This window comes from Mauremys mutica, chromosome 10 (assembly GCF_020497125.1).
Source record: "Mauremys mutica isolate MM-2020 ecotype Southern chromosome 10, ASM2049712v1, whole genome shotgun sequence".
Lineage (NCBI taxonomy): Eukaryota > Metazoa > Chordata > Testudines > Geoemydidae > Mauremys > Mauremys mutica.
The window spans coordinates 60,598,062-60,621,460 of record NC_059081.1 but is presented as its reverse complement, the minus strand read 5'-3'; the positions used below and the strand labels follow the sequence as shown (position 1 = coordinate 60,621,460).

Here is a 23,399-nt window from a genome sequence, read left to right as displayed (position 1 = left end):
GGGTGGATGGCTTGTCAAGTACCTTTTCAGGCCCATTCAAAAGTTATTTCCCTCTTAAACACTGTGATCACACCATTGTTCCCAGGAGCTGCTTGGGGATATTTAGACAGGTTGGGGATGATGAAGCTTTGTCTCACCTTAAATCATACAGACTCACATGTAAGAGAGAAGGATCCTATGAGAGACCAATCAGCTGCTTGGTTCCAATTTGACCCACAACCAGCTGATGCAAGTTATATTCAACATTGTCTCTGTCTACAGTGACTACTCAATGCGAGTCCATGTTGTGTTAGATACCACCAATCCTCGAGCATGTGTTCTGACTCAGCATAATTATGTGGTGAAGAGAAGCACTTAGTTTCGGTAAGAGGAACTATCCCTCCCAGCCAAATTCCTTTGTTACCAATTGCTTAGCGCTAGCTGGTAGCTAGCTTGGCTCTGCCACTCCATTCTATCCCCCCTCCATCTCCTAAAGTAGCAATGGTTATTTTGTACTTTAAAAAGGTACCTAACCTGAATGGCTCCAGGGGGCACGAGGCAACTTCTGAGGCAAATGCAAAAATTACCTGGGCAGTGACATCAGATTACCTGGGAGCCCTCAGCTTACTTCTTGTCTGCCCACAAGTAATTTGTGTTTGGATAAATCCATTCCGCCACATTTGCCCTCTCTAGCATCGTTCCCCTTCCCCCAGAACAGCCCCAGAATTCTCTCTTTCATTATATCACAGCATTGAAAAGGAGCGTAAAGCACATGCAACCTCAGCACGAGGCTCTGGAGCTGCTGAGTGTTGGATGAGACAGAAAGGTGAGCTCCTGGCCACTTGTAATCATTCATTATATCAACCCTCGCCAAATTCCAGCTTAGATAATTACACTTTGCTGCCTGAAAGTCTCCCAAGTCTCAGCTGAAGTTGTCCTTGGTACGTTGAACCAGGTTATGCAGTGTTGCACCACACTGTTAGCCTGTTGTCACATCCCACCCTGGAGGTGACTGCATTTCAGTGCTGTGTGAGTAGTCCCCATGTCGTATTACACACACAAACACACACACACGACTTTGGGATCCTCTACACTGAAAGGCTTGACAGAAAAGCATGTTATTAGTATTAGAATAAAGATCTGTGCTAGGTTTTAGCTGCATGGCTCATTAAAATGGATGGGCCTCACTTGGCTAAAACGCCACATCGCTCTTTATGCAAAGGGCAGCAGTGATTAGAGGACAGACACTCGGCTCGACACACCCTGGGAGCACAGTTCCCAGGTGAGGAGAGTCCTGCAGTTGGGAAGCCTTGGAAAACAAATAGCCAGGGAAGCAAGATAACTATTTTGAAATCATGATTACTGAGTTTTCGGCTCTTACTATGCCTTCTAACTATCTCTAGCGAGCTCTCTGGTTATCATTAGCAGAAGAGGAATTAAGACATCAAAACTTTATCTACTCATCCAGCTTTAGCGAAAGGTCCCACTTCTTTGGGCGGATCCCTTTCAAAACTGGTGTCTGCATGGATTAGAATTTAATATGTGCCAAAACTGACTTAGCGTGGCTTGTTGACCGTGTTGGTGTGAAGGGGTTCACTTACCACAGGAGCGTCTCTTTGTGCCCGGGTATGACATAGCAGCTCTCTCTCCCTGCTGATGGTCACTCTGGTGCTGCGGTGGTCTGTGTCTCTTCCTCAAACTCGGCCCTCTAGCCAGCTCACAATTTAGTCATTCACTTCCAGGGCAACAGAAAGCCCAACATAAAACAATCCAATGTCCTCACAAGAGGGTCTTTGGCTCCAAATCCAGGCCCCGCCCTGGTCCTCACACCCTTTCCAATGTCCATGTTCCCTTCTTCGGACTCATGCCATCTTGCCACGGAGGGAGAGGAACCCAGGCCCTCCCACTATACTGGGTTCAAACCCAGGGACCCTTATCTCCAGTAGCCAAGGTCTCCACACTCCCATTCCTTGCCGCTGTTTCCCTGGGCTCCTTCCTACTCAGCCTTGTCAGTTCCCCTTATTCTGTTCCTCCACAGGACACCTCCCAGGACTCTCTCTCTCCCTTGCAGTCCAAATTCTGCCCTTCTTTCAGGGCGCACCACCAGGGCCTGCTCCATCCCAAGGGCTGCTTTACACCTTCTCAGCTGTTTGCGAGTTAAGCCCTGGGATCCTAGCCTATTTCCCCCCCCCCGGGCTTCCTTCTCACCCCATCTCTATTCCTGGAGGGTGACTGCAGCACCCGTCCTGCTACAGGCCTCTTCTAAGGAGCCTGCTCCTGCCCAGCTGGGCTTCAGGATGGTTAAGCCTGACGCTCTCTCCAGGTGCAGCCAGATAACATAACTGGCCTCTCTGGCCTGTATTAACCCATTCAGGGCCTGTGTAGGGTGTTTACTCCATCCACTTGGATATAGCTGACAATCTGCATTTACTTGTACTGAATTTTCTTGAGTGTTGCACCTGTTTTTAATAAACAACAGGCATGACTTTTGATACACCCCATTTTGTAAGCCCTTCCTATTTTCAGTCCTTCATTTCCCCTCTGTCTCCAGGGCGGGTGCAAGGATGTTTTGTGCCCTAGGCGAAACTTCCACCTTGCGCCCCCCCCGAGCCCTGTGGCAGCTCCCGTCCCCCCCCCCCACCTTGAGGCGCTCCCCCTGCAGCAGCTCCCCCCTCCACCCTGTGGCGCCCCCCCCCACGGCAGCTCCCCCCAGCCCAGGGAGCCGTGTGGCAGCTCCCCGCCCCAGCTCACCTCTGCTCCGCCTCCTCCCCGAGCACGCCATCGCCGCTCCACTTCTCCCGCCTCCCAGGCTTGCGGTGCCAAACAGCTGTTTGGCGCCGCAAGCCTGGGAGGGAGAGAAGCAGAGCAGGGCGGCATGCTCAGGGGAGGAGGTGGAGCAGAGGTGAGCTGGGGCGGGGAGTTCCCCTGCGTGCCGCGCCCCCGCCTTTACTTGCTGCAGGCGGCCCTCCCCGCGCCCCCCTGCCCCAGCTCCCTCCGCCTAAATGCCGACAACGACTGGGGTTGCCGAAGATCCGGCCACCGCAGTTGCCGCCAAAGGACCCGAAACGCCGCCCCCCCAAATGCTAGTGCCTTAGGCAACCGCCTAGGTCGCCTAATGGGTTGCACCGGCCCTGTCTGTCTCATTGTCCTCTTTCTCTATTTCCTATGTTCCTTAGAAGCAACACAGAGAACATTATTCATAGAAGTGATACATCTTTAGTGGCTCCCTGGCCTTGTGACTTTCCTCTTAAACACTGAACATTTTTATATTCGGTTTGGAGAATTTCATCATTACAGCTGAACAGATGCCAATGTACTATACAAACTATGGCCCTGATGCTACCACATGTGCATAATGTTGAGCATGTAACTAGTTTGCCATTGACTTTAATAGGACGACTCTCGTACTTCAAGTTAAGCACCTGCATCAGAGTTTCAAGGGTTCTGAAATGCATGTAAAGGAAGCACTGCACCCATCTCATTGAAATGCAACATCAGCTGGGGTGGAATGGGGTAGCTGTTACATAACACACAGCAACACTACACTTGAGAACAGGAAATGATGAATTCTGCTTTGAATTGAAATCGTGGGGGGAATTTAGGTAGGCCAAATGTAGCTGCCCAAACTGGAATTTGGTCATGGCTGTAACAGAGTTGACCATCTCTTATGCGCCCCCTGTAGAATCCTGCCTCAGTTTCCTTCAGGGGCTTTAAGAACTCCACACAGATGTGGTGGGAGGGATAGCTCAGTGGTTTGAGCATTGGCCTGCTAAACCCAGGGTTGTAAGTTCAATCCTTGAGGGGGCCATTTAGGGATTTGGGGGCTTGGTCCTGCTTTGAGCAGGGGGTTGGACTAGATGATCTCCTGAGGTCCCTTCCAACCCTAATAATCTAGGATTCTATGATCACCCCTGCCTGGGTCTGGCTGAATTACAGGAACAGTTCGAAAAACAAGACTCAAGGTTCCAAAATATAGGCTGTCTCCACATCTGCAAAGGTAATTCTCTGGAGTCTTCTACCACATCCAGAGCTCTTGTTCTGTCCAAGCCTGCTGTTCATGAAGCCCTTCCTAGCTGGAGCTCAAATTTCTAGGTCTGGCTTCCAGTCTCAAAACCCTTCCTCCAGTCTAGGGTCTCCTGCAGGCACCTCCTGCTTGCTGCAACTCTTCTGCAGCCTCTGCTACAGCTTCCTTTACAAGGCTCAGGTGCCTTCTCTTAAGCCCAACTAGGCAGCAGGTAATCAGTTACAGGTGCGCTGGACCCTGTTCCCTCTTAAAGGGGTCAGTCAGCAGGTGACAGACGCTAACATCTCTGTGAAAAGTGCCATGGGATCAGGACCTTGGTTTTACAACTCATCTGGAACATGGAATGAACAACAGCAGAGCATCCCATACCACAAAGCTGGAGCACTGATTCAAAGCTGGCTCTGAGGGATTCAAAGTTAAGTGTAATGAGCCATTATCACCATTTTCTGCAGCAATGCTGGGTTTTCCTTGAAGTTCTCCCACTAATCCTGACCATGCCAGATCACAACCCAAGAAGATGCCTTCAGAAGTGCAAAGAAGTGATAGAATCAATATACAAAGAGATGGTTGGTTGTAGTCTTAAAGCCTTTATTTTAATGCAAAATAAAACAGGTAAAATTTATATAGTTATATATAACAAAAAAAATGCAAAATCATTTATGGTACCAAAATTTTTTCTCAAATTTGGTGTTGAATCTCTCCCTCCCTCCCCCAATGATTTCACTGTATTTTTTATTCAACACACACAACCATCGTCAAGTATCATAAAAAAGCGAAGAAATAATAGAAAAGTGACGTATAAACAACACGTCCTGGTTTATTACATGTTGCTAGCAAAGGGCACTCTCCAGGGTGTGCACGTAAGGTTAGAATACTCTCGCCAACAACTGCAATCGCGACTGCAGGAGAGGGCCTCATCCTGGGAGGAGATAAGCAACTTCAATTCAGTGGAAAGCCTCAGGATCAGGCCCCAGAAGAGTAATGGGACTTACTCAGAACTGTCTTTGTCTGAAAAGCAAATCTTTGAGGATGCTTATGATGACGATGACGAGGAGGAGGAGGTAGCACTTTCACTCTGTACAAAGATTAGGCAGCATGTGAAGCTATTTCTAGTTTAGGACGTTTGTGTGAGCTGGTGTTCAGGGCTGCAGGCATTATTTAGGGATAGGGGTTGTTTTCATTCTTGAGTCCTCTCCGTTTTTCACAAAGACATCTTTGCAAGAGTGCCCACAGAGCCGCCTTATAATAGCAGTTATCACAGTGGTAATGGTTCCTCACGGGCCAATGTCAGTGGATCACGAGTGCTCGGTCACTCAGCAAGTCACCAGTTTCTATTTGTGTCTCTAAATCCTTCACCGCCCAACTGCCCCTTTACCAGAATCAGAAACCGATGCTGCAACTCAGCCAGCACAGCAGCTTGGGGACTCACAGCAGCCCTCCTGACATGCAAGCAGGTTGCTCTTGTTTAATCCTGATTCATGCCACCGTGCAAATGTACAGCGTTCTGCCTCCTGCAGCAACCTGGGCTCTCCTTGCAAACCCAGATCACGGCAGGAAGGTTTTTGCTGGATTGGCACATTTTTGATGAAGGAGTGTGAGGCAACTATGTGTCAAGAGCATTTCAGACACGTAACACTCCAAAACATATGGACATATGGGGAAAAAGAGCAACCTGTTACTGAACGGCTCTTTTTGATTTTGCAAGTGGTGTATTTTCAACTGTCAGTTGTAGCACCTCGTGAGATTTGCACGGTACATATTTTCCACAATATGGTGCTAAAATCATACATTTTACATTGCACAGAAGCAGACTATATATACAGTAGTTATATATCATGCTTTGCAAATACCGTACCTCTGCAAGATATTAAACCAGCAAATTGCAATCTTCTCCTAGACCAGCACCATAGATTAATGAGATGGTCTGTAATACCTTTTGCTCCTGTCCCCCAGCAAGGTCAGAAGTTTTCTCCTTCATAGCTTCCAGCAGTGTACGATGTGTCCATATATTATACTAGTAGCTACTATTTTTTGTTCTGTGTAACCTGTTGAGTAAGATTAACAACTTGGAAGGGGCTCGTTTGATCTGTCTCCCCTAACCAAGTGGTGCCATTGCAGTCAATGTGAGCCTTCACAGGAGGTTTCAGGTTACATAGAGACAATTGAGCAAGCCCTTCAAAGGCCATAAATAACCCAGAAGCTGTTTCCATCCTGTTTTTATTTGGCCCTGGCTCATGAAATACTGTAAATGAGTTCTGTGCGCTGTGCTGCGGAGCATCGGAAGGGTTAGTAGGTAATGGATGATAAGGCAGTAGCTTATATTCAGAGCTGTTCTTAATTGTGGTCTGGCTTGATCAAGCCACTGTCACAAACATATTTGTTTCTTTACAGCTGGATCAGATGCATCTGGGGCTGTATTTCAAAAGATGAAAGGAAAGTATTTGAATTTGTTTTCACTTTGCTTTAGGTGGATGTTCATGTCACTAGCAGCTACCCTGTGGCTGCCAAATCTTTATTAACCGAGTCTACCACCCAGTATGGAAAGCTCGTTCAAAGAAGCACAAGGCTGTGTGTGGCATGTCCCCTACACGGTGTTTCCAGTGGAATGGGAAATGCATCTAATGGTTGGAAGAGCCCCTTGGAATGCAGCTGTGCAAACCTGTGTGAGACTCCGATACACCATGCACCAGTCTCTAGAGAGCGAATGAATCCTTACCAGTCCTGATAAAGGGCTATGCACCAGATGATCCAGGACTGGGAGGTGAGCTGTGCAATGAATCCGGATGCATTTGCTGCGTCCCAAAGGGCGTCAGCCAGACCAGGTCCCAGACCACTCCCTCAGAGGGGAGGGGCCCAAACAAGCTTCTGTTGCTTCCAAAGGCAGAGCTTGAAGAACGAGGGACACTCAGAAGCTACTTAAAACGTGTTCCTAGTTACAGGCTCTGTGGTTCCCTAAGCAATGCTGAGCATGACCAATCATTGAGCGACGCATCCAAGCACCGGAAGCCCGGTTAGACTGCACAGCAAATGTCTGTGGAGTTGGGAAGCCGCATGGCTGAGAGGCACATTTCAAACTGCCTCAGAGCATCTTTTACCTCCATAAGGCCAGAGCAGCCCTGAGCTAATGTCTGCAGAGAGTTGGGGGAAAGAAGCTAGGTCCTTCTTCTACCTTCGCCCGCTCCCGCCCCACTTGTCCTTCCCCTTGTCTTCTCTTTCTCCATCAACCTCGGCGTCTTTCCTCTCCTCACCTAATTGTTTTAAAAAAACCTTAGTTGTTTAAACCATTCTCCTCATTCCTTTTCTCTGTGCCCCCAACGTTTCTAAAGCAATCTCCCCTCTGTTATCCTCCTTCTCTTCTCCATCCCGTTGCTTTTAAAAGCCTAACGCCTCCCCCCTGCCCCCCTTTTCCAGTTGCCATGCAGAGCACTGCCAGGCGAATTGGCATTGCTTGGCACTTTGCACAGTACTGGCACTGCCAGAGCCTGAGCTTCCTTGCAGTGATCCCTGCATTAACAGGTGACAATTCGAGCGGCAGGAGCCATGCACACTGACAGCAGAAGAATAGCACAGACGCTTACAACTGCAGGCTCAGAATTCATTAACTGATATGCCAGCAGACACCTTTATGCAAACCTGACTAGAGTGGGGACAAGTACAGGCTCTGCCCTCCCTGATCCATCTGAATACTTGATGGAGTAACAATTTAATAGCACTTACTGTACTTCACCCCTCGGGCCAGATCCTCAGCAGGTATAAATAGGATTAGCTCCACTGAAGTCAAGGAAGCTACACTCATTGACAGCTGCTGAGCACCTGGCCCCTAGGCCTTCCATTTAAGAGCTGTGCACTGCATAATATACGTACACATGAGAACAGACAGACAGACATTTTTCAGATGGTTGCCTCATCCCCTAATGATCCTGTAGGACAGTTCTATGAATACTCTCCAAACTGCCCAAGTTTAGTTCATTTTAGTCCAACTGTGTTATTTGCAATATGAAAAGAGGATAAACTTGATGCAGAACTACCAAAAATGAGGGCTCCCAGATGCATGTTCCAGCAAACAAGCAGAAAGAGGAAGATACAGGCAAGATTAAAAACCAATGATTATGGCATTCTCAAAATATAAAACTGCTGATTCGCGTGGGAGTGGAACAGCCCGGAAGTCATTGGTAAAGTCACCACTGCACACGGCACTAGATTACACAAGACTCTCTGATCCCGAGAAGAGCAGCACTGCACTGAACACAGTGTCAGGTCACCAGAAGGCTTCTGTGATATAATACTTCTGTGGTATAGATCCAAAATGGACTCTGGTGATAATACCACTGGCCTTTCACAGAGGGTGCACTGTGTGTCTGTATGTGTGTGTGGCCAGATGTGGTAAATAGCCCTGAGCTGTACTAACAGTTGCACTTACTTTTCAGCCATCACTTTCTATTTTTAACTGGTGTTAAAAACATCTGAACGTCTGGTAATGCACGTACCTAAAAGACACAGTCTCTTAATTTGATATGGCCCAAGATTCCTATGAAAACGAACCTATCCTGAGGCAGGTTCAGGAAGAATGATCCCAGTTAAGGTGCCATTCCTACATGCAGTTAAGCTTGCTAGGACCAACTGTAAAAAAGGGAATGTCAGGAACCCTCCATCCCAGCCCATGTTGACAAGTCCAGTTTCAGGCTATACAGCTGCAGTCATGGGATTCTTCTGCCTGGAATCCTGATGTCTGTATTGGTATTGATCCGGGCTGCTCCCACGCTGTCCTGTTCGGCCCATTTCATTATAAGCTGGCACTCTGTGCGGTTGGGGAGGTGAAGGTGGGACATCCTGGCGGAGGGGTCCCTTGTGCTGGGTGGTTAGTTGCTGGCCTGGGTAATACTGGGGATACCGCAATTCTGCTGCCCTCATGTCTTGTGCACGAGAGTAGTTTCCTTTAGAGGGGTGGACAGCAGGCTGCCCTCCTTGGTAGTATGGAAGATCTCGCTCTTTGTATATCACTCGGGGCCCTGTTAAATACTCCATTGGTTCTGCTGGGCCACACCTGGGAAGGAAGAAAATACATCTAGATAAATAAAGCAGTATTCCAAGCCAGCAACACACTGTAGTTAAAGTTCTACATTTAATGTGGGACAGGAAATGGCACCTCAGCTGTAACTTGACCTGATGAGTCAAAACAGAACTTGAGAGTAAAAAAAATCCTCCCAGCTACATGATGCAGTATTTCTAATTCACAGGATACTGGGCGCCAGGGTCCTGTGCCCATCACAGCCCACTGACAAAGGAAGAGCTCTGCAGCTCACAAAGCCAGTTTGCCATAATGGAAACAAAGATCCTTCAAACAATGTGTGTTTGACTGTGTCTTATCTAGCCTGAGGATAAACAGATGAGTTTGGGCTACAGCTTTGCAAATCCCATAAGCCGTATGTGCACAAATAATCACACCTCCCAGCCCTGGCCCATTTTTTTCTTCTAACATGTCAGACTGTAAAACTCTCAAAACACCATAGTTGGAAATCTTGGAACTCCTGGAAGAAACAACAGGGATGTTAGGATCCAGTATCTGTGTTCCATGGGCTAGCCGCCAGTGAGGTTTCAAAAAACCCCTGTGAGCTGGAGAGCCTGATGTTAAGTCTGCTCTGTAACTTGTCTGCATCCATAAGGGTTTGGCAAGCTCTGGTGCATGTGAAAAGCAACATGTGAACACGTAATCCCAGAGGATGTGCTATAAAGTGCCCTCTGTACCTTTCTGTGTCTTAAATGCCATGATTTACACTAATGAGGGATTGATAGTTCTCCCTAGAATAGTTTAACATGTGATACTTCTAAATGGCAAAAATAATTGTTCTGCATAGATATGTCACTGCAGCATCCACAACAGTTCAGCACAATTAGGAGTTTTACCATTGTGACTGCAAATGTCCTTATACTTCACTAAGGCAAAACCTCCCATTGACTTCAGTGCAATTTTTTGCCTGAGGACAAGCTGAAGGAACTGCAGGATTCTGACCCAAAGAGAAGACTGAAAATGTAAATTAGACACCTGCCCTGGGGCACAGGACTACACTCATCAGCGGTTGTTGAAATACTTTTTTGTGGATTTATTAAAAAAAAAAATCTCTGTTGTAAAAGATATCAGGTGTCCAATTTGCTGATGACTTTCACTTCCTCCACCAAACTCTCTTTTGTTCACACAGGGATTTTATAAGCATGCTTCTCATTTCTTAACCCGGGCGCCCCTCCCAGATGCCATCGAAAATTGTTTTGCATGAAGTGAAACACAACATGTGGTTTTCTGCTGCACTCGTTTAAGCCCCTGGGGTAAATCACAGACATAGGCAGTGAACAAACATTATCTGCCTTGAAATGAACCTACAACACTCCCCCTGGAATCGCTTAGTGCAAATGTTTCCTGTTTAAAATGGAAAGAGAGAAAGGAAGAATTCCAGGCCTTGGACTTTTAGGACCCTACGGTCCCCAGAGACATTTTGCTTTAAAAACAGAACATTATAAAAGACAGGCCCTCCTGTTTTTTTCATGAGACAGTCCAGGCAAAGTGCTGAAGGGGTTGAAGCCACCCTCTGAGATACTAAAAGGACTCTTAACCCACATGTGTTCAGACCACTGGTATCTCTACTCTCACACACAGGCCATGCAACAAAGCCTAACTTCCACAGCAAGCCAAAGGGCTGCTCTGTGTGTTTCTATCAGAGGTGGTAAGAACGATGACAAGACTGGTGGACGGGCCATCCACACCATACCTTGCAACTGGAAGCTTGTGCAAGAGAAATTAAAAGAGAAGCAGTTGTGTGTCAAGGAATAAAACAACGGGAACAAATGTTAGTGTGTCATACTTGGCATTAGTTTCCCTTTTCAAGACTCGAGAGACTAGCAATGCTTAAAAGGATATTTGTCAAGATAATGGTCATATGTTTTAATGTAATATTTCTTAGCTGTTATTAGAATTTTTGCTAAATTGTGTTTTAAAAAATCAAAATAATGCAAATGTGCTTAGGACAGATGCCAAGCTCAGAGGGAATCTGGGCAGCTTTGAATTGGGCCCTTAATGCAAAGCTGAACTTATTATTTTAAAGTATTTCAAATGTAATTGGTGGAAAACAGATTCGGTTAAAGCTGCAATTAGAGTTGCTCTTGGAACAAGCTCCTGTGTATCACGAGTTGCACCCTCAACAGACCTTCACTCTTCAAGGGTTTGGATGTGGCAAAGAAGGAGCATTACACAGCGTGGAGGAGGGGCAGGAGACTGTAGAACAGGGGTCAGCAACCTGTGGCACACGTGCCAAAGATGGCACGCAAGCTGATTTTGAATGTCACGCTGCTGCCTGCTGGGGTCCCGGCCGCCGGCCCTGCTCAACCCGCTGCCGAACCCAGGCCGGCAGCTGGGACCCTGGCAGGCAGCAGCGTGCCATTAAAAATCCTGCCCGGCCTGGTCCAGCCCGCTCTTCTCCACCCCTCCCGCCGGCATTTGCACATGCTTTCCTGACCTCCGTCACTTCCGGTGGGAGGTTGTTTCTGCTTGGGGCAGCGAAAACAGTAGAGCGGGCCCTGACTGGCACACGAAACCTTAAATTGGAGTGAATAAATGAAGACTCGGCACAGCACTTCTGAAAGGTTGCCGACCCCTGCTGTAGAGCATAGGTGCTGACTTCCTCTGTTTCCGGGGGGGGGGGGGCCCTCTACCTCCACTCCTTCCCACAAACCCCTGTCTCTGCTCCACCCCCGCCTCGTTCCACCCTTTCCCCCACTCCTCCTCTCCCCAGGGCCGGCTCCAGGCACCAGCGCGGCAAGCAGGTGCTTGGGGCGGCCAAGGGGAAGGGGAGGCACGTCGGGCTCTTCGGCGTCAATTCGGCAGCGGGTCCCTCAGTCCATCTCGGAGGGAAGGACCTGCCGCCGAAGAAGAAAGCGGCACAGTGGAGCTACCGCTGAAGTGCCGCTGATCGCGATTGTGGTTTTTTATTTTTTTCGCCGCTTGGGGCGGCGAAAACCCTGAAGCCAGCCCTGCCTCTCCCCCAGTGCCTCCTGCGCCCTGCTGAATAGCTGATCAAGGTGGGCAGGAGGCACTGGGAAGGAGGGGTAGGAGCTGATTGGCGGGGCTTCTGGTGGGTGCTCCGGAGCACCCATGGAGTCGGCGTCTATAGGGAATGGCTTTTTTTTCCAGGAGAGCTGAGTGTGCTGGGGATGTGGAACCCTTCAGAGTAACATTTGGGAAGGAAACCACCAGGTTCCACCGTAAAAGTATTGGGATCAGGTTTGATGGCCAATTTTACCCATGCAGGGCGTTCCCTCTCCAGGCCCCTCTTCCGGGGGTGGAGTACAAATGGCTCGGCAATGCCTATGGGGTCAGGGTTGGCAGCTGGAGGACGGTCAGGCTGGGGAAGGAGTGGGTAGAGCCGGGCATGGTTCCACTTCACACAGACGCGTCGGAAAAGCCCTTGTGCAGCTTCTGCCATCCTTCGGCTAAAAAGCCACAAACACTTCAAGGGAGTCTCTGTGGGCAGGGAAGGCTGGGGGAGCTCTGGCAATTCTGCTCCGCTGGCAACCCCTGAGGAGAACGATCTGAGGGAAACTCAACAAAGGGTCCTTGTAGATGGGTCAGCCCCCCCTTGCCCAGCTCACTTCCCCAGGGTATTTCTGAAAGAAGGGAGGGGATGACCCAGGCCATTGTTCCTATTTATAATAAGCCCTGGATGTTGAAACTGAACAGTTCCCTGATGATTCATTCTAGATCATCTCATGATCCCTTCTGGCCTTTAGCTCTATGTCTCTATTACTCTCTCCCGTCCCCTGCCTCATGCTTGTTGGTTTCTTACGGGTGATTTCCTCCCAAATCCAGGCCTGCTGGCATTAGTGATTTTAAAAGGGCGTCGGAGAGTGGCTCGAAGCACTTTCTGGAGCCCCCAACTCCCCATGTCACATTAAGCAGCAGCTACGAATTTGTAAGACGAAGAAAAGGAAAGAATAGCTGGCGCTTGACCAACCCTGAACGTCCCTTTTATTATTTTTTTAAGTGGACTGAAAGTCAGTATTTTTAAGGCAGCATCAGAAATGCCGTCACCAGGAAAAGCTGCACTCACGAATAAAGGGAGATTTGGGGGCAATTTCTAAGAATGGTGATTCCAGAGAGTGAATGCATTGCCACTTGGAAGCACCTCAATTTTCATCTGACCTTATACAGTCTGCTTGTGTATGTTATTACTTTTCTTTAAAAAAAAAAAACAACAAAAAAACCCATAAGCCAAACCAAACACCTTTTCAATTGCAGCCCCTTGGACACGGTGTTCATTTCTGAGTAGAAGCAAAACAACTCTGCATTTTCTCTCAGCAGAGGCCCTAATGAAATTCTTTCCCCCTCCCGCTCTGTTTTTGTTAGCTCCTGGTGGGTTCAGAGTTCAGAAGGCTGGCTCACACCTCCTCAGTGACCCATAACTTGTGGGTCAGACCAACAACCAGAAGTGGAAAATCACTGACCCATGGGACCCATCCAAACCCCACAAATTGGGTCAAGCAGGTCCAGCCACTCCAAAGGGCCTGATTAGGAGCGTGCCCTTTAAGAGGACACGCTGAGCATGAACTGCCCTGTGTCAGCTGTTTGCTTTCTGGTCAGCTGTTTGACCTAGGGGGCCAGTGGGCTTAATGGCTGGCTGCAGATGGGGAACTTACACAACAGCACGGGAAGGAGCTGATCTTGTAGCTCAGCCTTTTACTGACTGGCTCACTTGTGCCTTTTCCCAGTGAAGGAGTAGGGAGCAGAAGATGCAGGACCAGCTACGTTAATATACTTCTTGTTAAGGAAGTTGTAGAAAGAGAGAAGTAGGAGCACTGACTTCAAGGAAGGAATCAAAGCCATTAGAGCTGCATGAAAATTCTCCCCCCAAATAGTGACCTGATGTAGGCAAAGTGCATTTCAAAAGCCTGTTTACTGAATTGTGATGATGGGAAATACGATTCCTCACCTCCACAGAGAAGGTATGGCACAGACAGAAGTAGTGCAAACTTCCCCACATTTCCTGCAAACTTGTTTCAACCTTAACCTACTGGTTTGGAGCTGTGCTGGTTGATCTTCAAAACACTGATCAGTTAGGAACTCTGATCCATTTCTGTAATTAGGAGTCCAAGATAACCCTTGTTTTAAAGGTGACCTGCAAAGGATGATTAAAATATTGTGCTTGGGCCCTTTTTTACTTCTTGCTGATGGTTAAAGAAGGCCTGAACATCTTATCTTTTCCTGCTTGTTTTTACCTTAGAAATATCAAGAATGTCTGATATTCCCTGGTTTTGCTACGAACCCTGAGAGCTTTCAGGGTTGTTTACAACCCAACTGAAAGGAGCAGACTCTTTAAGGAAGATCTTCCTCTTTCCAGAATGTTAATTAGTGATTGACTTTAAATGGGTGTCAATAAAAAACGGACTACAAATCGTTCCCCCTCTCACTTGCTCAACTTCTGCTCTCTTGGGTCTTGTGATGTCCCCGTTTCAGTAATTCTCCAGTTAGCAGAGAAAAGAATTTCTCCTACCCTGACGGGAAGTACTTGTTGAAATACACCCCAAGAAGTCATGTACTTTGTAGCTAATAGAAACCCATACTTGGCTGCAGCCTCTTTTGCATCCTCTTCCATGACTGTTTAGTCTATGCAAGAGATCCTGGGTGATGGCATGAGGCAACAAAGGCAGTGATTAGAGTGCCAAAGAGAACAGAGTCCTGTCTGTGTCCCAGGATGTCAGCAAAGCATTCTCTATATATGCATCACAATGGAGTGCTGCCTGTTCTCTGTGATAAGGGCCCTAACGACATATAAAGAAGAAGATAAAAACCAAGAACAGATCTAGGAATTAAATGAGGCAAACAATCAATCTTATAACAAACATACAAAGTGTTTCTTCTGAGAGTGGACCTTATAAAGCTGTTTCTGACTTATATTTTAAAAAATCCTGGCTCAATGGCTATGTAGTCTCGCTCTCTGATATTTAAAGTCACAGCACATAATAGAGAAAGCAGTGCTGGTTCTAGGCAGTAGCACCAAAAACTTCAGTAGCTTAATATTCAGTGTGCAGTACCTAAAAAGTCAATACAGGTTTTTTAAAAAGTCACTGCATGGTTCTGAGTTTCATTAAAGTCTCTCATTTGCAGGCTGGTTACTCCTGAAACAAATTTTCTGTGCCATTTCAAACCAATATTTATCAATTAAGATCATGTTTTTTGCATTTAAAAAGCTGAATGAAACCAAATTTTGTATCCTATTACGAGGAGGAAACTGCAGCACAAGGCACTGCTCTGTTGCTGCTGTCAGTGAGAGAGGGTTGTACCTCTCGGCAGAAGGCAGATGTCTAGCAATGTCATACTAACCTCAAACACACCACACACAGATTATTTATGGGCTGAGCTGGTGGAGGTGCTTTCTCCTCCTGTTCTTTTATCAACAATGCACAACTAAAAAATCAGATAATGTAAACTAATACAATCCTAGTGTCTCATGTAGCACATGCCACGCAGAGAGAGCTGTTTTTAGTTGGAGCACTGTTGTTTGGAATTCCTTCAGTGTCAGATTTCCAGTTACCAGACCCCTCATCCCTGGTGAAGGCACGAATGCGGTTAGACAGGATTAGCAGAACACTTTGCAATGTATATTACATAGCTTTGATTTCTATAGGCTTTGCGGACCCATAAAAATAATGATCATTTCATGACCTATATTACTGGGGGGGAAATGGAAAAACATCTACTTTTGCTACTTGTGTTTGCTTTGGATTGCAAGGAGGAGAGGTCCCTCACAGTTTGCTGGGAATTCAAGCAGGGATCAATTACAGACACAAAGCAGATACCTAGGGCCTGATTCTCCGTTCACAGCAGTTTTACACTGTTGAAACTCCTCTAACTTCACCAGTTACCCCTGACTGATCTTAGCATAAGAGCTTGTCTGCACAGTTTTTGTGCTGCTATAAGAAAAGAGTTAAAGTTTTGAATATAGTTTAGAAACCAGTATAAAGTAGTAAAGTCCCAAATATGTGTGCAGTTAGACCACTTAAAGGTGCTCATATTGGTATAGTTATAGCAGGACAAAAACTGTGCGGAGACCAGCCTTAAGTGCCCGGAAAATCAGGCCTTTTTCTATTTGAAAGCATATCATGGATAGCCTCTAACCAATACAAAGTATTGGAGCTGACTGAATCATAGAATATCAGGGTTGGAAGGGACCTCAGGAGGTCATTCTAGTCCAAGCCCCAGACAGATTTTTGCCCCCGATCCCTAACTGGCCTCAAGGATTGAACTCACAACCCTGGGTTTAGCAGGCCAATGCTCAACCCACTAGCAAATGCTAGTCAGAGATCTTATGAAAACATAGCTTCTGTTTGCAGGGCACATTTTAAGGGGGTCAGCAGGTGATGCATGTTTATGGGCACTGGAAGGGAAACGATGGCAGAAGAACACGATGCAGGAAAATAAGGTTTTGGATGGACAATGCGGTATCCTGGGTGGATTAAAAGGACTATTCATCCATAAAGAGATTGGCAGAGGATCATACAGAATGGCCTGCCATGGCTGCACACTTTCTGTAATGGAGACTCCACAGAAGCAGCAGCATAGGGGCTCATTTTGAGAGGCGCTGGGCACCTGAACTTATTAGGAGTTGAAGATATTTATCAGGTGCTCAGTGCCTCTCAAAATTGGGACCCAAACAGGGAATTTAGCTACTGGTGACAACTCTCCACGTAGGCCAAAAGAGGTACAGAAAGAATAAACAAAAATGCAATTTAATAACCTGAAAGAACATTTTAAAAACTTCTATCATGAGATGACAACAACACATGAGGTGAGGCTTTCCCTAGGGAGCTTAATGATTCCTTTTGTACATATGAGCACTACCGTAACGGCAACTGCACTGAGCCTCTTATAGAAAATAGGAATAAACTGTGCTCTAGTCTGGCCGGCATCAGAATTTAGGGAGAGATTTTCACAAAACACTCAGCACTGGCTAAACTCTGCTCCTATTGAAAGTAAGTGTGAAACTCCCATTGATTTCAGTGGAAGGAATTAGGCCAACTTTTGAAAATCCCACCCTCCGTGCAAAAGCCACCTCCTGCCCCCAAAATCCTGCCTACAAATATCAGGAGCCATGATAATTAAGTAATTAGGTTAAAAACCTAAAAAACTCCAAGCACAGTGGTTGGTATTTTATAAGTACCTGATACGGATACAAGACAACTGCTGTGGTAATTTTCCCTAGGTCGCTTCCTCTCATTTTGTTCCTATGCTCTCAAGCGTGGTACATCTCCTCTGGTGGGGTATATGGAATAAAGAATTGCCTGTTGAACAAGACATTTCTATTCTGTGATCTTTTCAAGCTTACAGGGGTCTTAAATAGATCCATAACTTAAGTGGTGAGTCGTTACCACATATGTCATTTCGAATCTTACTCATTATTCGACACTGCATAATGCCTTGTGAGTCATTAACCTCTTGGCATAAGCAACCCAGTCTCAATACTAGGCAGTCGTGTCTCTTGCACTGGGAACCTCCACATACTATCATGTGAAAGGCCTGGATTAGATTTTCAAGTCCCCTTGGCCTTTTGTTTCCTAGATCAGCAAGCGCTGAAAGCTCACTATAGAGACGAAAGTTCTCAGCCTTTTGCAAGACTGTCTTGCATCACGCTGCAATAACTTCTCTGACCAATCAAGGGAGTTATGCACTAATCGGAATCCTATCCAATCTGTCTTGACTATTGTAACACTGAGGTCTTATGACCTGTGGGCAGGTGTGAACCAAGGGGAGATTTTGTGCCTGGGGAGGGCCAGAGGATGATGGTGGTGGGGGGATCAAGTTACATTCTGAGTGTAGAAAAATCTATTAAATCCATTTTTATATGAGGAATCTTGTATTTTCAAACCTTAAACAAATGAAGCCTATGTAAGAGGGTTATTTTCAGTATTACCAGCTCAATACACTAAAAGTCACTCAATATTTAGAAGAAAAAATATCACGCTCACACATCTGAAGCCGGCAAAAGAAAAGAAAGCTCAGGACCCTGCTGAATACTACATTTAGATTTAGACTCATACCCAAGGATGACAAATACTGAACAGCTGTGAGCTATGTTATACTGAAGTCTCTCTGGATGATGTTATTTGTATTACAAGAGCCCCTAGAGGCTTCCAGTTAATATTGGGACCCCATTGTACTAGGCACTGTAAGAGACAGTCACTGCCCCCAAAAGATTACTGTCTAACTAGACAAATCAAAGGGTAACGGGGAAAGAGAAGAAGAGAGCGGGTAAGGTGACTTGACCAAGGTCACCTAGCAAGTCAGTGGAAGAACCAAGACTAGAACGCAGGTTAGTCCAGTGTCCTACCCAGTACTACTGCTTTGCTGGGTGCTGCCAAGGTGGAAATTAAAGTTCCCGCGGTGTTTTAAAAAAGGTAATCCCAGTGCCCCATCCAAAATTTCTTCTCTTAAGAAAAGCACACAGGCTGTGTGTAATGTCCAGGGCTGCATGAGAGCTATTGCTGAACATATAATAGTTCCTCCTTTTGCCTGTACACTCGCTGAACTACAAGTATCCAATTCATTCTGCACAGCACTTTGAACGACACTAAAACCAAATTCCATTCCATTTGTCACATGAAATGAATTTAAAGCACAGTGATTATTCAGCTGTGTTGTTAAAATGATTTTCAACAAATAATAGAAGTCATTAAAAGAGTCTTTCGAAGTAATAACAACCCAAGCTGAGATTTTCACTATTCAGCCACTGGGATCTGAACATACTGTCTGATCTTCAGCAGGCTAGTAAAAACCTGTAAGAATGGGTTATTAATGTTATTACCAAGCTTTTATTTTTTTTAAAAATCATTCTTCATCTAACTTAAAGCATTCCTAGCAGTTTCCCCTCCACTGCCATGATGGAGCACGGCTGTCAGCTCTACCTCCCATGGTACAAACTGGGTGGTAAAATCATGCTTCAATACATAAAGGAGATATACAGTTGGAATTAATGGTAGTTGGTTATTTTCCTCTTCATTTCTTTTTGTTTCTGGATTCAGTTAAACTCACTGAGACGTCCTGTTTTGTTTTTTCTTCCTTGCAGTAAAACCAAAGCTAAAAGTCCTAAGGAAGCTGACAGTTGCTTTTGCATAAAAGCTTTTGTTGTCTTTCTTTAGATGCTATTTCAACCTGCATTGTCTCCAAGCCTCTGATTTATTGATTTGTTCCTAAACAACTCAAAGAAACTGTAAATTCATCCTTTATTCCCTATTTGTATTTTGTTTGAATGTAGACATTTACTTCTACACACATTTACATATGCTGGTAGACCAGGGGTTTCAATCTTCCTAGCGCCGTGACCCCCTTCTGACAACAAACATTTCTACACAACCCCAGAAGGGAGGTCACGAAAGCTTCAGCCCACTGAAGCCCCACCGCCCTGAGTGGGGTGGCCAAATCCGAAGCCCAAGGGCTTCAGCTCCAGGCAGGGGGCCTGTAACCTGAGCCCCGCCACCCAGGGCTGAAGCCCTCAGGCAGGGGTCGGCAACCTGCGGCACGCGGGCTGATTTTTAGTGGCACACTGCTGCCAGCCGGGGTCCCGGCCGCCGGCCTGGCTCAGCCCGCTGCCGACCTGGATTATGGAACCCCAGACTAGCAGCGAGATGAGCTGCTCAGCCTGCTGCTGGTCTGGGGTTCCAGCCGCCAGCCCCTTGCCAACCAGGGTCCCAGCTGCCGGCCCCGCTCAGCCCGCTGCTGGTCTAGATGGATGGAACCTGGCCGGCAGCAGGCTGAGCGGGACCGGCAGCCAGGACCCTGGCTGGCAGGGGCGGACAGACCCCAGACCGGCAGCAGGCTGAGCGGGACCGGCGGCCGAGACCCTGGCTGGCAGGGGCAGACAGACCCCAGACCGGCAGCGGGCTGAGCGGGACCGGCGGCCGGGACCCTGGCTGGCAGGGGCGGACAGACCCCAGACCAGCAGCAGGCTGAGCGGGACCGGTGGCCGGGACCCTGGCTGGCAGGGGCTAATGGAACCCCAAACCGGCAGCGGGCTGAGCGGGACCGGCGGCCGGGACCCTGGCTGGCAGGGGCGGACAGACCCCAGACCGGCAGCAGGCTGAGCGGGACCGGCGGCCGGGACCCTGGCTGGCAGGGGCTGACAGACCCCAGACCGGCAGCGGGCTGAGCGGGACCGGCGGCCGGGACCCTGGCTGGCAGGGGCGGACAGACCCCAGACCGGCAGCGGGCTGAGCGGGACCGGCGGCCGGGACCCTGGCTGGCAGGGGCAGACAGACCCCAGACCAGCAGCAGGCTGAGCGGGACCGGCGGCTGGGACCCTGGCTGGCAGGGGCTGACAGACCCCAGACCGGCAGCGGGCTGAGCGGGACCGGTGGCTGGGACCCTGGTTGGCAGGGGCTGACAGACCCCAGACTGGCAGCAGGCTGAGCGGGACCGGTGGCCGGGACCCTGGTTGGCAGGGGCTGACAGACCCCAGACCGGCAGCGGGCTGAGCGGGACCGGCGGCCAGGACCCTGGCTGGCAGGGGCAGACGGACCCCAGACCGGCAGCAGGCTGAGCGGGACCGGCGACCAGGACCCTGGCTGGCAGGGGCTGACAGACCCCAGACCGGCAGCGGGCTGAGCGGGACCGGCGGCCAGGACCCTGGCTGGCAGGGGCAGACGGACCCCAGACTGGCAGCAGGCTGAGCGGGACCGGCGACCAGGACCCTGGCTGGCAGGGGCTGACAGACCCCAGACTGGCAGCGGGCTGAGCGGGACCGGCGGCTGGGACCCTGGCTGGCAGGGGCTGACAGACCCCAGACTGGCAGCAGGCTGAGTGGCCCAGCTCGCTGCTGGTCTGGGGTCTGTCTGCCGCCTGCGCTGCTGGTCTGGCACGCGAAACCTTAAATTAATGAAGACTTGGCACAGCACTTCTCAAAGGTTGCCGACTCCTGCCCTAGGGCTTCAGCCCTGGGCAGTGGGGCTCAGGCGCTGGCTTCAGTCCCGGAACCCAGCAAATCTAACACCAGCCCTGGTGACCCCATTATAACAGGGTAGCAACTTTGGGGTCCTGACCCACAGTTTTAGACCTGCTGGTGTAGACTATAGATTTCTCAACATACTGCGCTCCATTAATACTCCGCTAACCACCCCCTCTTCAGCTAGTCAGGAAACATCAGCTGCAATAATTTATATAATATAAATCTAAAGGTTTATAATAGGATAAGTGACTGAACATATAATTTTACAGCTGCAGTTAAGGCACTTACAAAGTGTGTAAATCTCCATATTTGTGAAGGCAAATCAGGTAATTATACCTGACAACTACTCACTTTGCAGCCACAAGCAAGGTCACAAATGTTGTGGGGCTCCTCGAGTTTGGCCCTAAATAACAGGGGCCAAATCCTGGAACCCGCGCACACCTGTGAAGTGGGAATCTCCCAGGCGGAGAGGACAGGAATCCTCCGCCCAGTGCATGGAGTAGCTGTAGTGTTGCCTAGAGGCTACTACAACAACATTACGGCTGCAATAACCCTTGGAGCTGGGGTACATGTGAGCTGTGTTTATGCTGGTTTATTCTTAAAATCTTCCGCTGTTACACTAGCGTAAGCGCAGCTGCATCTGGGGAACACCTGTAGATTGGACACACTCTAGCTAAAGGTTTTACACTGCCTACAGAATGACCTTTTTAAAAATTGCTGCCCATCACCGTAGTATCTGAGCATCTTCCATGTAAAGGCAATAGCAAAGTCTGCAGTGGACTTCAGGGACTCTCTGCCATTTGTCTCCTTTCTGGCTCAAAACTGAGGAGCAGGGCATGGGGGGTTTTACCACCATTTTGCCTAATTCAGATCAGACCAGGTGTAGCCCTCTTTTTACACTAGAGACAGTGCAGTATGCAAGACGATTTAAAGAAAAAGGACAGTGTGAACACCACCACCTTCTGTGTAAGGGAAATGGTCAATAGATCTGCCTAGTCATGGATCCAAGCTCTTCCACATCTCAACCCTTCCCCACGCCTCTAGGGAAACAGGAAGCCTCCTCAGAGCAGAGCTCTGAAGATCACTGAGGATGCAGAGTCCCTGAGCAGTCTCCCCAGTCCCGTCCCATTCCTTTCCACAGCACAACTGCAGCTGAGGAAGGGCCAAGATATGGCCACAGGCATTGTAAAAAGTTAGCTAAAAGTAAATGTGTAATACTGACAGGATTCAGAACTAGAAGGCTGTAATCCTGTTGGAGTGATAGATGGCTACTGAGAGGTTAACCCATGGCTCTGTGGAATGAGTGTTTGTGCCCCATCTCTGTCTGAATTCTCTGTCTCTTGCATGCATTTTATAAATACTGCATCTATTAACTGCTATCAGGTAGTTAAGCAGTGTGAACTTACCATTCAATTGTTTTAATTGTTTCCAAAGTCCTTGCTATTCTCCAAAATGGCAGCCTGGGATGGTCTGCTTATTTGATTAGATTAAGAAGGTTTAATGAACCTAATTCTAGTAGCAGGAAGCATATTGTACTGAAAAGTGAGAAACAGCTGTGAATCCATTTAATACTTCAAATGCCACCTCAATACATTTTGTGTGTGTGTGTGTGTGTGTGTGTGTGTGTGTGTGTGTGTGTGTGTGAGAAACATCAATGTGATGTTAAGTTGTGACTTTAACTGCACAAAATTCAGGAAATTCAAGAAACAGTTCCCACAAGCAACTGTAATTCACCCCTTCGTGCATATGTAGTATTTTTATTACTATACATGGCATTAACTTTAATGCTTTTAGATATATATGAGCAATGTGGCCTGTTCACAGATGTGGAAACCATAATTGCTGACTTTTATGTGCTTAAAAATCTCCACATTAACATTGTGGAAGTATTTTTTTTTTCATTTTGTTGCATTTAATTCCTTCTTTAAAAGAGTAAGATGCACATAAACAATTTAGTGCATATTCCTAGGTATTAGGCTGCGTGCGGGGGGGGGGGGGGAAGAAGGGGGATTTCCACAGGGTGTGTGTGTGTGTGTGTAGGGGAATCTTCACACACAGACTGCAGAGGGCCATGGTCACATGGTGCAATAGCCAGTGAATGCACTGGGCCCAGACATATCCTCCAGTCCTTGCCCACCTTGGATAGCCTCACAGATCTATATTTCATGTATAAGATGTGCACCCCCTGAACCACGGCATAAGGGAACCTCCATGCCAAGAGGAGTGGTAGGATATGCCCAGAAGTGAGGGAAATAGAAGAAACAGTACCTCCTTAGTGGAACCTGTTGAGAATCTGGAAGATATTTCAGAGTGGTTTAAAGAAGGAATCTCTCAATTTGGCCAACTATGATGTAAAGAATTAAATTCTAACACCGAAACAAATATTTTACATAATGAATCAATCAAAGAATTACCCT

The 23,399-nt window shown here is 47.7% G+C and overlaps 1 protein-coding gene across 10 annotated transcripts in view; it reads right to left on the bottom strand.

The window, feature by feature from the left end:
* Positions 1-4,574: 4,574 nt before the first annotated feature.
* PARD3B (par-3 family cell polarity regulator beta) overlaps positions 4,575-23,399 on the bottom strand; it is a 665,445-nt gene continuing 646,620 nt past the window's right edge. For all 10 annotated transcript variants that reach the window (XM_045032213.1, XM_045032216.1, XM_045032214.1 and 7 more), the window contains one exon: positions 4,575-9,047. In XM_045032213.1, the coding sequence (XP_044888148.1) occupies positions 8,687-9,047 (361 nt within the window). In that variant the 3' untranslated portion in view covers positions 4,575-8,686. The remainder of the gene's footprint in view (positions 9,048-23,399) is intronic.